Below are 12,691 nucleotides of genomic sequence, written 5' to 3' on the forward strand. Positions count from 1 at the left end.
AATAATCTGTCAGTAATTCAGGGGGAGCTCTGTGATAAAGTAAGTAGGAATAAAAGAAATACTTGAAGTCTGAAGTCGCTGTTGGAGCCTACTTGATGAGGCACTGCCATAAAGGAGTTGGAAACTTGTGCTCTGTACATTGTATAGCGATGGTGCTGGATGACTGCAGTGAACTTTCCTTTCACTTCATTACAGTAAGGGCCTATTCACACATCGGTAATCCTGTCTGTAATTTGAGACCTGCAAATACGGAAAGGATTCAAATGTGTGTCCATCCCCATCAGCATCTGCATGGACCCATTGATTGTAATAAGTAATCTGTGGCAGTATTTTTACCGCACGGACCATGTTCTTTTTACAAATCCGTAGCAACTATGAGGCCATATGGTGGCGTGAGACATTGACTGTTCTGTGACCCGGCTGGGTCACAGAACAGCTGGTGTCAGACAAAATCATCCCGGCCGGTACTGCAGTACCTTCCAGATGATCTTATTTTCTGATGAATTGGGATGCGGGCACATCCATCCCAATTCGGCGCTGCACACAATGGAGCGTGCGGCCAGAGCCGCACGCTCCATTGTGTTTACTGACAGGTTCTCTGCGGCCGCAGAAAACTGACATGTCAGTTTTTCCTGTTGCCGGATGGAATCCTGGCCAGAGCGTATAGTGTGTGTATACGTTCCGGCCGGGATTCCATTCATTCACATACAAATGTATCTGTTGTATAAATCACGGCCGTTGTATAAATCACGGCTATTGTTGCAAATTGTTACAACACATCCGTTGTGTGAACGTGGCCTGAATGTGTAAAAGAGTCTATTTGAATCCATAGGTACTATACTGTCTACAATTAAAGATCTGTGTGGCATCCATCTCTGTGCACTGCCTTCATCTGGTGCTGATCGGCAGGGGTGTCAGGTGACAGACCCACCTCGATCAGTAGTTGATCTCGTGGGTCCCTTTTCACTGGAAATTCCTTTTAGGCAAGCGCAGTATAATTATACATGTAAAGTATTGGTCTGTAATCCCTGCCTCTGTGTTCTGTTAAAGCACATAAATATAATGGATATAATAGAGATGAGCGAACCTCAAGCAGGCTGGGGTTCGTTCAAATCAGAGCTTGCGGTTGTGGTAGCCATACAGCTTCTCTGCATTACACCACCAGTCCATTGCTTTTAATGGGAGTCTTGCAATGCTTTTATTTCCCCTTTAGTGGCAGAATAAAACAAAAGCTCTATCAGTCAGTCACTTTGCTGAAGCTCGCATTAGATGTGATGAAAAGTCTGCGGGATAAACATTGTTTTATCTTGGATTATAGGTTAATTAAATTCACTTGCATATTTCATTATTGATGGAAAGGTAATTGGCGCAGCCTTCGCTATTTACAATATGAATGGAGGCTCGTCTCTAAGAGAGAATTCATTGTGTAACAATACATGTGAAAAAGAATCCTGTATCTGCTGTTATGGTGTACATGGTTTATTGTCATTGGCCAGAGAGGGGAGGAGACAGTCTGTCCAGGGCCCGTCTGCAGGAGCACAGATTAGCATTAAAGGGGTTATCCAGACATAGAAAAACATGGCCACTTTTATCCAGAAACAGCACCACCCTTGTGTCCAGTTTGGATGTGGTTTTGCAATTAAGCTCTATTCACTTAAACCCACTGTAGCCACAATCTGCCCCCCCCCCCCCCCAAACCACTTGTACCATCAGATAGCTGCTTTTTATCCAAGTTTTCTCCCGGGGTCCATTTGGCTGGTGATGCAGTTATTGTTCTAAAAAATTACTTTTAAACTTGCAGCCCTGTGTCAAAATCCGTCCCTCCTCCCTGCCCTCTTCATCATTAGGAATGCTCCAGCTCCAGGCAGGTTTTTTCTACTCATCACTTGTCTGAACACTGCACATGGGCCTTAAAGATCCAGCACCTGTGCAGTGTTCAGACAAGTGATGAATAGGAAAAATCCTGCCCATGGCATTTGTAATAATAAAGAGGACGGTAGGGAGGATGGATGGAGAGGCAGTGCAAGGCTTGGGCACACACACTCCAGGCCACACCAATTTGACCATTTGGGGGGTCATATATTGGTACCGCTTTAAATGGAGCAGAGTTACAAAACCACAACCAAACTGAGGACGAGAGCGGCGCTGTTTCTGAGAAAAAAAAGCAGACATGTTTTTGTATTGCTTGATAACCCCTTTAACACTAAAAAGGAAACACTTTAAAAACCAAGATGAAAACAGGTATTGTTATTTATTAGACACGCTGTAAATGACTTTAAAACAACCATTAGCAGCATTTCAGAGCTCTTTGTATGGATATGATACATTTGATAACCTTTTTTTAATCTCTTTTGTTGGTGGAGTTGTCGTTTCATGAGGCAAACGATTTACTGCACTGAAATTATCAAGGAGACGGCAACAGATGCTTAAAAAAAAAAAAAAAGAAAAAAGCGTGAATATAGATGTTAGAGTCATGCACAATGTGTCTGTACATTCCATTAACGCATTTTGTCCATTAAAATGGTCGGGCGACGCCATCCACTCTGTTAATTTAATGTCTTTCTGCTTTCAGTAATGGATGTGACTGACATAATTACTGGAAAAGTTGACGACGAGGACAAACAACACTTTATACCTTTCCAGCCGTAAGTAGCGTTACACAGAATTATAATTATAATGTACTTTCTATGGCCATTACTTCCATTTGATGCAGACTAGAACACAGTTTTACTCTGTATCATAATGTTCAGCGCACAGAAAAGCCCAGTTTTTATGTATATAATAAAGTATAGGTTTACTTTTCAAGAGGAAAGAGATCCTTGTAAATGAGGGAAATTGCATATGGAGAAGTTAGGTAATCTACGTCTGTTATCAAATTGCCGTCCCTTCCCCTTGAGCAGAAGTGGTGAGTGCGGGGGAGCAGCGGGGATCTGATGCCCAGCAGAATTCAGGATGCTGCTTATGTTAAACTCATGATTCCTGCCCCTGCTGCCTCAGCCGTCAGGCTATAGGAAGTTTCCTACAGCTTCTGTATTATTGTGTCCGTTTTGCAGATATTACAAATTGGATTGTGCGGTTCCTTAACACATTAGTGTGTCAGTGTATGCAAGAAGCTGGATGTGTATGATTTCTTGCAGGATCATCTTTGGCTTAGGCTGGGTTCACACTACGTTTTTTGCAGTCAGTTTTTTGCAAAAAATGGATGGTAAGAACGGATGCAACTGTACTCATCCGTTTTTTTATTGACTTCCATTATAAAATAAAAAGGGATCAAAGTGGATCCGTTTTTTTTTTGACGGACACAAAAACTTGGTCAACCACATTTATGTGTACGTCAAAAAAAATACGGATCCACTTTGATCCGCTTTTTTTTTTTTTAATGGAAGTCAATGGAAAAACGAAAACGGATGCTTACAGTTGCATCCATTCTTACCATCCATTTTTCATCCGTTTTTTGCAAAAACGGATTGCAAAAATGTAGTGTGAACCCAGCCTTACTGCTAAAAGAAACTTGCATAAAGTTTTCAAAGAGGCCACAAATCACTGTTTTAAGCTACTTTTCAATGTTTCCAAACAAGTAACTCCCCCCTCTCTTTTTTCTTTTTCTTTTTTCTTCTTGATCGCTTTACCGTCAGCACCAATGCTGCGCTATTGTAGGCCGGCCACTTGGCAGTATCACATGGTACTTTTTCTCTGTCTTGCCATTTATTCCCAAGCTTCTGTGTATGCATATGCCTTCCCCCCCCACTACCCCCCATGCCAACTGTAGTCTCTAGTAAATTACTTATTCTCATCCCCTACTGGCTCTGTAAATATAGTCCCCAGTTAGTTTCCTTCTATCCCTGGCTCTGTAAGGGCCCTATTACACGGGACGATTATCGTGCCAAAAAATCGTTATATCGTTCGAACTAGTAATTGCAGGAAACGATAAAAAAATCGTTCATGGATCGTTAATTTAGATCTGAACCTAAAATTGTTCGCTGTAATTCCACGTTCGTTCGCTCCAGTTCCGCTTTTGTTCAGTGTAATTGCACATTGTTCATTGTTTTGCTGGGAGCAGAAGGGATAAACGATCGCAGTAACGGTCGTAACTAACGACCATCGTTCTGTGTTGTATGGTAAACGATTTCAGGTTTGCGATCGTTTATCATTAGTCGTTAATTATTAAAAATTGCTCAGTATAATAGGACCCTAAATATAGTCCCTAGTTAGTATCCTTCTGGCTCTGTAAATATAGTCCTCAGTTAGTCTCCTTCCACCTCTTGTTCTGTAAATATTGTTTCCGGTTAGTTTCCTTCTGGCTCTGTAAATATAGTCCCCGGTTAGTTTCCTTCTGGCTCTGTAAATATAGTCCCTGGTTAGTTTCCTTCTGCCTCTGTAAATATAGTCCCCGGTTAGTTTCCTTCTGCCTCTGTAAATATAGTCCCCGGTTGGTTTCCTTCTGCCTCTGTAAATATAGTCCCCGGTTAGTCTCCTTCCGCCACTGGCTCAGTAAATATAGTCCCCGGTTAGTTTCCTTCTGGCTCTGTAAATATAGTCCCCGGTTAGTCTCCTTCCGCCACTGGCTCAGTAAATATAGTCCCCGGTTAGTTTCCTTCCGCCTCTGGCTCTGTAAATATAGTCCCTGGTTAGTTTCCTTCTGGCTCTGTAAATATAGTCCCCGGTTAGCTTCCTTCTGCCTCTGGCTCTGTAAATATAGTCCCCAGTTAGTCTCCTTCCGGCACTGGCTCTGTAAAAATAGTCCCCAGTTAGTCTCCTTCCGCATGTGGCTCTGTAAATATAGTCCCCAGTTAGTCTTCTTCCATCTCTGGCTCTGTTTATATAGTTCCTAGTCATTTCCTTCCCCCTCTGCCTCTATACATATGGTACCCAGTCATATCCTTCCCCATCTAGCAGCCATAAACATACTCATCAGATAGCTAATAAGTTGTACCATGCATTCGAAGCAGTGGATAGAAATATTACTAGCTTGTCAAAGAGTCGGTTTCCAGAGGCATTGCTACTGCACTTCAGGTTTGAAGCTAGAGGATATAATGTGCCAGGTTAGAGTAGTTTAGAAGAGCTTGCACTCCATTCCTGTACGAGTCTGCCAGAAAGGAGTCAGGATTATTCATGAGGAGGATTATTCATGAGCTTCCATGTCCTCGTCCACCTGATGCAGATTGACAGATTTCTCGCTATTCCCAGTAATGGATAGAAACCTGTCAATGACTGGTGGGTGAGAGATCATGAATACACCAGCATTGGCCGCTGTGCTGCAAGGATAGGGGTGTAAGTTCTTCTTCACTTGTTTGCATATAAGTGACAGATCACTGAGGACCGCTATTTTATGCCGCCTTCAGCAAGCACAATGAAGATGACAAGATCCCTTTAAGTATCATGTTACTAAATGACATTTTTGATCAAATAATTTTAATGCTGAAATTGATCTCTTTAGTTGTGTTAGCGTTCTGATTATATATGACTGCCATTAATTCTGAACGTCCCGCGGTTGCCCTGGAGACCATTAATCAGATACGCGGCATGTTCTCCATTGCCTGTAAATGGCGGCCAATAATGTGCTGACGGGTCTGTGGAGCAACCTGGGGAAGACGGTCTCCAAAGGGGTAACGTCAGATTAAATATACAGCTTTATGAATCCCTATAGCATATTTCTCTGTGTATTTCTTATGCAAGCTGGATAAAGCTCTGTAAATCCCTTTATATGCCACTGAGAGTCTTATAGTGCAGGTCTGTATGCATGTTACACGCTATAAACTTGCAACTAGCTTAGACTGTGTTCACATCACTTACTGGATGCATGTACCCAGCGTTGGGGGGTTGTTTGCCTAACAGACCATATAGAATAGATGTATAGTGTGTCATTTGTGTATATTATTCTTATAGCTGCAGACATGGGCAGATAAAACACAAATGATACCTGTCCCTTAAAATTATGTTTTTCTGCCAAGCATAAGCACCAAAGAGGCTGGGCTGAGCTGCAGTATACATGCCACCTCCCTGTCCCTGTGTGATTGATGTACAGGGCTCAGTGCTGATTAATCATGCAGGAAGGAGGAGACATGCATGCTGCAGCTCAGCATTGCCTTTACGACTTCAAAGTTAAATTGTTCAGTGTACAGTGTTAGTGTGTTCACTACACTTAGTGACAGAATCAACACAGAGCAGGACAGCACAACCTGGAGCAGGGGTGCCTGCACAGGGAGCTGCTGTCAGTATATACAATGTGTACACTTATACCGTACACTGAACTATTTTACAATAAAGTGGCCAATCCTTGTAAATTTAATCAAATAACTAAGCAAACAGCCATCAGCTAAGAGACGGGTATTATACGCTGTAGGCTATCTGCCCATGTGTGCAGTTCTGAGCACAATCTAAGGTCCTTTTACATTAACAGATCTGTAGCTGCATCCAAGCGCTGATCAGCGAGACTGCCACTTGCAGCGCCTCCACACTCCACAATTAGTTGAGCAGCCTGGCCGCATGAACAATCCATGTATTTAATTACATTGATATCGGCCACATTTCTCCTATTTACACCGGGAAGATGTGCGTTCAGAAAACAAGGATTTTAAGGGCTGCTTTAAAGATGCGATCGGATGAAGAGCAGGTGTTTTCCTGGTCCTCGGCCGGTCGCTGACACTTTTACACTGGCTGATTATTGGCCAAATAAGTGTTTCTAGCACCACTCACTGCAGATAATTGTCCTGTGTAAAGGGCCCAAAGAGCTGACCCATTCCTTTTAAAGGGGAACAATCAGTAGTATAACCCTGTTAGCAGCTCTTACCACGTTCTAGGGGGTATATAGGAGAAAACGTTTTGTTCCGGTGCCCTTTGCAGGGGGAGAGAGGCGTGACCTGTAACTAGTCTCGGCTCTCTGTCAGCGCGCTCTGCCGGGATCAATGACAGGCAAAGAGGCTTCTAACAGGTCTCTCTGCCTGTCAGTCATCTCTGCAGAGAGCCGTGACTAGTCATGCCCAGATGACTAGTTCCAGCCTCTCTAGCCGTGGAATAAAACGTTTTCTCCCATATACTGCCAAGGAGACCGGCACACTGAGTATAAGAGAACGCTTTAGCGGCTTTATAAGTTGCTTACAGCATTATATACGTTATAGTAGGGATTAGTTCTCTTTAACCGGTTACAGGGTTACAGGCTGACGCTATGTCCACCTCCATGCTTTGCACTGCAGCCCAGGTAGTCAGGAAATGTGGAGCTGGATAGAAAATCTAGTATTGTCTAAACCATAATGATGCTCAAACTGCCTGTATGTATACTAAGGTTACTGACCCCCATCCACATCTGCTTTTGTTATAATGGTTTATAGGTTCCTTCCCATAAACCTCCCCAAACATTTGGGATCCCCTCCACCTCCCACATCTTTGTTGTAGCACAGACGGACATCTTATTGTAAGATAGTGTGAGAGGCCGGTAAATGGCCATGGCGGTTCTGTGTGAATAATTTACTAAGACAGCTGTTTTATGGTCTTATATAAGCCACAATAGCGAGTCATTGTCCCACATTCATTAGGACTGACTGCCTCGGCCCACCCTGACCTGGCTGATAATAATGTGCCACGCTTCACAGGGATTTACCTTTTCTGACAGCCAGGGGCATGCATCGCCTGTATAGATTCTCCTTTATGGGTGTGTGGGAGCAGGAGATTTCCTCTGACATCCGGATAACTGAGATCTACAGGCCACTCTGCTCCTTCCGCTGTATTCTCAAGGCTTATCCTTTCCTTATAATATGTTGGCTCATCTTTCATGTCACGATCTTCCCTGTTCACACTATCAGCATGGCTTCTCTTTATGACTGAGCCTTGATAGCTGTGATGGATCAGATTTTTTTGACTGCTCTTTATAGACCATTGACATAAGAGAACCTGTAACTTCTTCAAAAGAAAAAAACACTCATCATGAGACAAGTATTAAAGTTTATTCCAGGGAATACCGTAATTTTTTTTTTACTCACATAAAGTTTTATGACTTAGTAGTATAACTTTGTTTTAGAAAAAGTGTAAAAATTTCTTTTATGGTTGTACATTGAGTAGCGGCAGTAAGGGGCGACATGGTTGCTTTGCTGCCACCAATGGCTGTGTGGAACTGCAGGGCTGGACAAACCTGGCTCCTATAATGTCACGCTTAGGCTAGATTCACACGTGTGTATATTTTCAAGGATGAAATTCGTAATGAGCGTTTTTTTCTTTTCTTTATAATCCCCAAAATACCATCCGTAGTGCATCTTTATTGTGCTCCGTATTTTGCTCATCTGCAAAAAAAATAAAAAAAATAAAGGGGGGGGGGGGGGGAGTAGACGGCATAAAATGTTGTCACTAGCTGTCACAACCTGCCAAGAAGAGCTTAAATGGTGATGTCACAGAATTGCAGATTGTTTTCCAGAGTGCTAAGGTGGTCTTCACAAAATGCGGAGGCCCCCATAGACTTCTAATGGAGTGTCCATACAGAATTTTTTTCTTTTTCTACGACGTGGATTGCGCAAAAATAGAGGATGTGTAAGTTACCCCATAGAAATTAATGGGATGTAAAGCACTTAGTATTTGGGGATCCGCAAATACTGAGAACTTAAGCGGATGTGTAAATAAGGCCGAAGAGGTCAAAAATGGTCCTGTGGGGTATATGACAATATAATAAACCCAGAGAAAGGCCTCATGAATTGAACATGTCCAACTAGGAAAGTGTTACTGGCCTCATTATAATGCCCCTTTTTTGGTGTTTTGGATCCTCTTACAACCAAATACTATGTAAAAGAGAGGTCATAGACTTCCATTAAACCTGTTCAGTTGATGCAGGAAGCTTTTTTCTTTGGTATAGCAATCTTATTTATTTCTTTTTTTTTTAAATGTGACCCTTATAACTGGGACCTTGGAGGATTATTCCCCATCTAGTCTATGCTCAGTGTATTTCTTTTGCCTTTTGCCCCAATACCTTGATGAAGAGATTGTTGGTCGTCACCGCCATGACAGATGCTTTGATACCACTGTAGCCTTCTTTTTTTTGCCTTTTTTCAGAAAAGCTCAGTATTTCATGAAGCGATACGACACGCGTTTCATATTGTAAATGCAATAATTTATGGTAACTAAAAACCATTAGGAAAGCTGTCATGAATGATAGATAAACCAGAGCCTTGCCGTATATTTGTTTAGTTAATTAGAGTAGAATTTGTTTTAATGGTCATAAGACGGCACAAAATCTTCAGAATCATTAGGATACAAGGAAAGAAGGTATTTAACCCCTGGATGTGTGGATTTATGTACTGCCTGTCTCTACAACAGCACAATGCATAAAACCATCTGCTCTTGTGTTCCTCTTAAGGAACTCATAGATTAAAGTCAATGGAAATGGATGCCTTCAACCAAAATGCTCTCTGGTCGGGTGAAACTTAACAAGAAATGGTCGTTTTAGCTGATCGATGATACTGTCTGTGTCTGGGAAGAAGTCCAGTGTTTGTAGTTTTTGGAAAAAGTCGGGCAAAAGATTTTTCATTCAGGAAAGTTCATTCTAACACCAGCAATCTTACAAGGAAGGAATGCTCTCAGAATGTTGCCAGAAGGATTATTCGCCACCCAGGGTCATTGGTCATGTTAGGCCAGTCTGAACAAATGCAGTGAATAAAAGCTGTGCATGCGTGTAGGATGTTTGTTTTGGCTGAAAGCTGTCTCACCTGATCATTTCATATAAATTGTATACAAAATGTAATGTTAGTCTGAGTTGTGCCTTTGTGTAAAGTTAGGCTCTGTTGCACCTTTGGATATCCAAAAAGGAAATATACAAAAGAATGTAAATGAACTAACTATTGCTATCAATATCAAGAATCAGCAAAGTCTCCAATCAATATATAAATCCAAAAAATGGTATCAAGACCTTGTGTGCAATGCACTATTAGTATAAACAATCAGAACACAACATGTATCTAAATCGTGTCTTTATTGGTTAAAATATAGCAGTAAGAAATGTCAAAAATCCACACATGTAAGACATCACCTCAGGTAGAGCATATTGGGGTAACCACATGATAAAGTGAGCACATGCGTTGTAAACCACTGATAAAAAAGTCTAACAGTACTTTAGATGGAATAGGTAACAACATATATCTGCTGAACTAATAACCTAATAGTTCATCATAGGTAAAGTGACTGGGGCAGATGTTAACAGAAAAAAGCAAAGTGCCTCACATACCCATAGGTTATTAGTTCAACAGATAGCTGTATATGTTACCTATTCCATCTGTTGAACTAATAACCTATGGGTATGTGAGGCACTTTGCTTTTTTCTGTTAACATCTGCCCCAGTCACTTTACCTATGATGAACTATTAGGTTATTAGTGCAGCAGATAGCTGTATATGTTGTTACCTATTCCATCTAAAGTACTGTTAGACTTTTTTATCAGTGGTTTACAACGCATGTGCTCACTTTATCATGAGGTTACCCCAATATGCTCTACCTGAGGTGTTGTCTTACATGTGTGGATTTTTGACATTTCTTACTGCTGTATTTTAACCAATAAAGATACGATTTAGATACATGTTGTGTTCTGATCGCTCATACTAATAGTGCATTGCACACAAGGTCTTGATACCATTTTTTGGATTTATCTGTTGCACCTTTGGGTAGCATTAGGCTGGGTTGTGTTTTTGTGTCTTTGTGCTGAGTTGCGCCTTTGGGTAGCGTTGGGCTCGGTTGCGCCTTTGGGTAGCGTTGGGTTCGGTTGCGCCTTTGGGTATTGTTGGGCTCGGTTGCGCCTTTGGGTATTGTTTGGCTCGGTTGCGCCTTTGGGTGGCGTTGGGCTCAGTTGCGCCTTTGGGTAGTGTTAGGCTCGATTGCGCCTTTGGGTAGCGTTGGGCTCGGTTGCGCCTTTGGATAGCGTTGGGCTCGGTTGCGCCTTTTACATAGCGTTGGGCTCGGTTGCGCCCTTGGGTAGCGTGAGGCTCAGTTGTGCCTTTGGGTAGCGTTGGGCTCGGTTGCGCCCTTGGGTAGCGTGAGGCTCAGTTGTGCCTTTGGGTAGGGTAAGGCTTAGTTGTGCCTTTGGGTAGCCTTAGGCTGGGTTGTGCCTTTGGGTAGCTTTAGGCTGGGTTGTGCCTTTGGGTAGCCTTAGGCTGGGTTGTGCCTTTGGGTAGCTTTAGGCTGGGTTGTGCCTTTGGGTAGCCTTAGGCTGCGTTGGGTCTTTGGGTAGTTTTGGCTGGGTTGTGCCTTTTGGTAGCCTTAGGCTGGGTTGTGCCTTTTGGTAGCCTTAGGCTGGGTTGTGCCTTTGGGTAGCCTTAGGCTCGGTTGTGCCTTTGGGTAGCGTGAGGCTCGGTTGTGCCTTTGTATAGTGTTCGTCTCGGTTTTGCCTGTGGGTAGCCTTAAGCTGGGTTGCACATTTGTGTAGTGTTAAGCTTATTCAGCGTATTGTACCTGTTTGATTTTATTAAGCTGAAGTTTCATCCTCATACATCCACAATCCTTCCAATGTTCTTTAAGTTCCCTTCAGTATAACAGCAGGCCTCAGGGAGTTACATCACTAATATGAACAGATAAGCAGTAATACTTTATGTCCTTATTATTGAGGTCTTGGTGTTCTCACTTCTAAGTTACTGAATACGAGTTATGTCATGCCTCATACTGTTAGCTCCCCTGACACGTCATAGTAAATATGTATATTACTGTTAAACTGCTGGAGCATCATTTTTTATAAACCTGCAATGTACCATTCCTCTTTTATTCCTCCTGGAAATGTGTGCATAAATTGATGCAAGTCACCATGGCCCTTATTTTTACAGTGTCCCCAGTCATGTGAAAACTTGTTAATGTCTTTGAGGACATACCTTCTTTGACAAAAGAAAATTGTACTGTCAATTGGATCATTTATATATTTCCAGGAGGAATAACAAAAGGAGATATATATATATATATATATATATATATATATATATATTTATTATTATTTAAGAGGAAGTATCAGATTGGACTAATCTAACCTGCTGATAGCCCCCTATTGCGCAGAAGGGGCAGAGGATGAAGGTATGTCTCTCTTACCTTCATCCTTGGTGCCGTTCCTGTGCAGTTAGTCTTTTACTCCTCGGTCCGGTAAACTGCTAGGAGCATTGCTCCTTCCCCATAGTGCTGATCCGTCCGCGGCGGCCTGCCCCCTCTAATGATAATCAATGGAGCAGACCGGATTGGCACTATGGGGGCAGGGCAGTAATCATAACTTTCTTACCAGACTGAGAAGTAAACGACTAGGTGCACAGGAACTGTGCTAAGGATGAAGGTAAGAGAGACCTGTCTTCATCCTCAGCGTCTTCTGTGCAATAGGGGTCCATCAGCAGGTTAGATTAGTCTAATCTGCTGATAGTTCCCCTTTAAGTATTAATAAATCCAGAATTTCCTCAAACATATGTATCAGTGGGGTGGTGGCAGTTCTTCTAGTTTGTTCTTTTTCTTTGCCTTGTTTAACCACTTTAAATATAACGTGTAGAAAGTGACTTGTTGATGCCCTTTCCTCTTCTGTCTCTGATCTCTTACAAGCTCCTGGTCCCTCTGCAGTGAGTCTCTGTGGTTTCCTCCATCCTGACTAGTCACTGAACATTTCCATGTCAATGCATTACTGTAAGAGTGTTAGCATGTGCCTAGCCTGTGGGGACTCTCACATTCACTACTTAGGTATTTAGGGTCGTAATCTTGAATTT

General features: G+C 42.3%; 1 protein-coding gene across 1 annotated transcript in view; it reads left to right on the forward strand.

Annotated features, from left to right (window-relative positions):
* DOCK1 (dedicator of cytokinesis 1) overlaps positions 1–12,691 on the forward strand; it is a 302,766-nt gene that overhangs the window by 64,771 nt on the left and 225,304 nt on the right. Inside the window, exon 11 of the mRNA XM_069980039.1 lies at positions 2,573–2,645. Within this exon, the coding sequence (XP_069836140.1) occupies positions 2,573–2,645 (73 nt within the window). The remainder of the gene's footprint in view (positions 1–2,572; positions 2,646–12,691) is intronic.

This window comes from Dendropsophus ebraccatus, chromosome 8 (assembly GCF_027789765.1).
Source record: "Dendropsophus ebraccatus isolate aDenEbr1 chromosome 8, aDenEbr1.pat, whole genome shotgun sequence".
Taxonomy (NCBI): domain Eukaryota; kingdom Metazoa; phylum Chordata; class Amphibia; order Anura; family Hylidae; genus Dendropsophus; species Dendropsophus ebraccatus.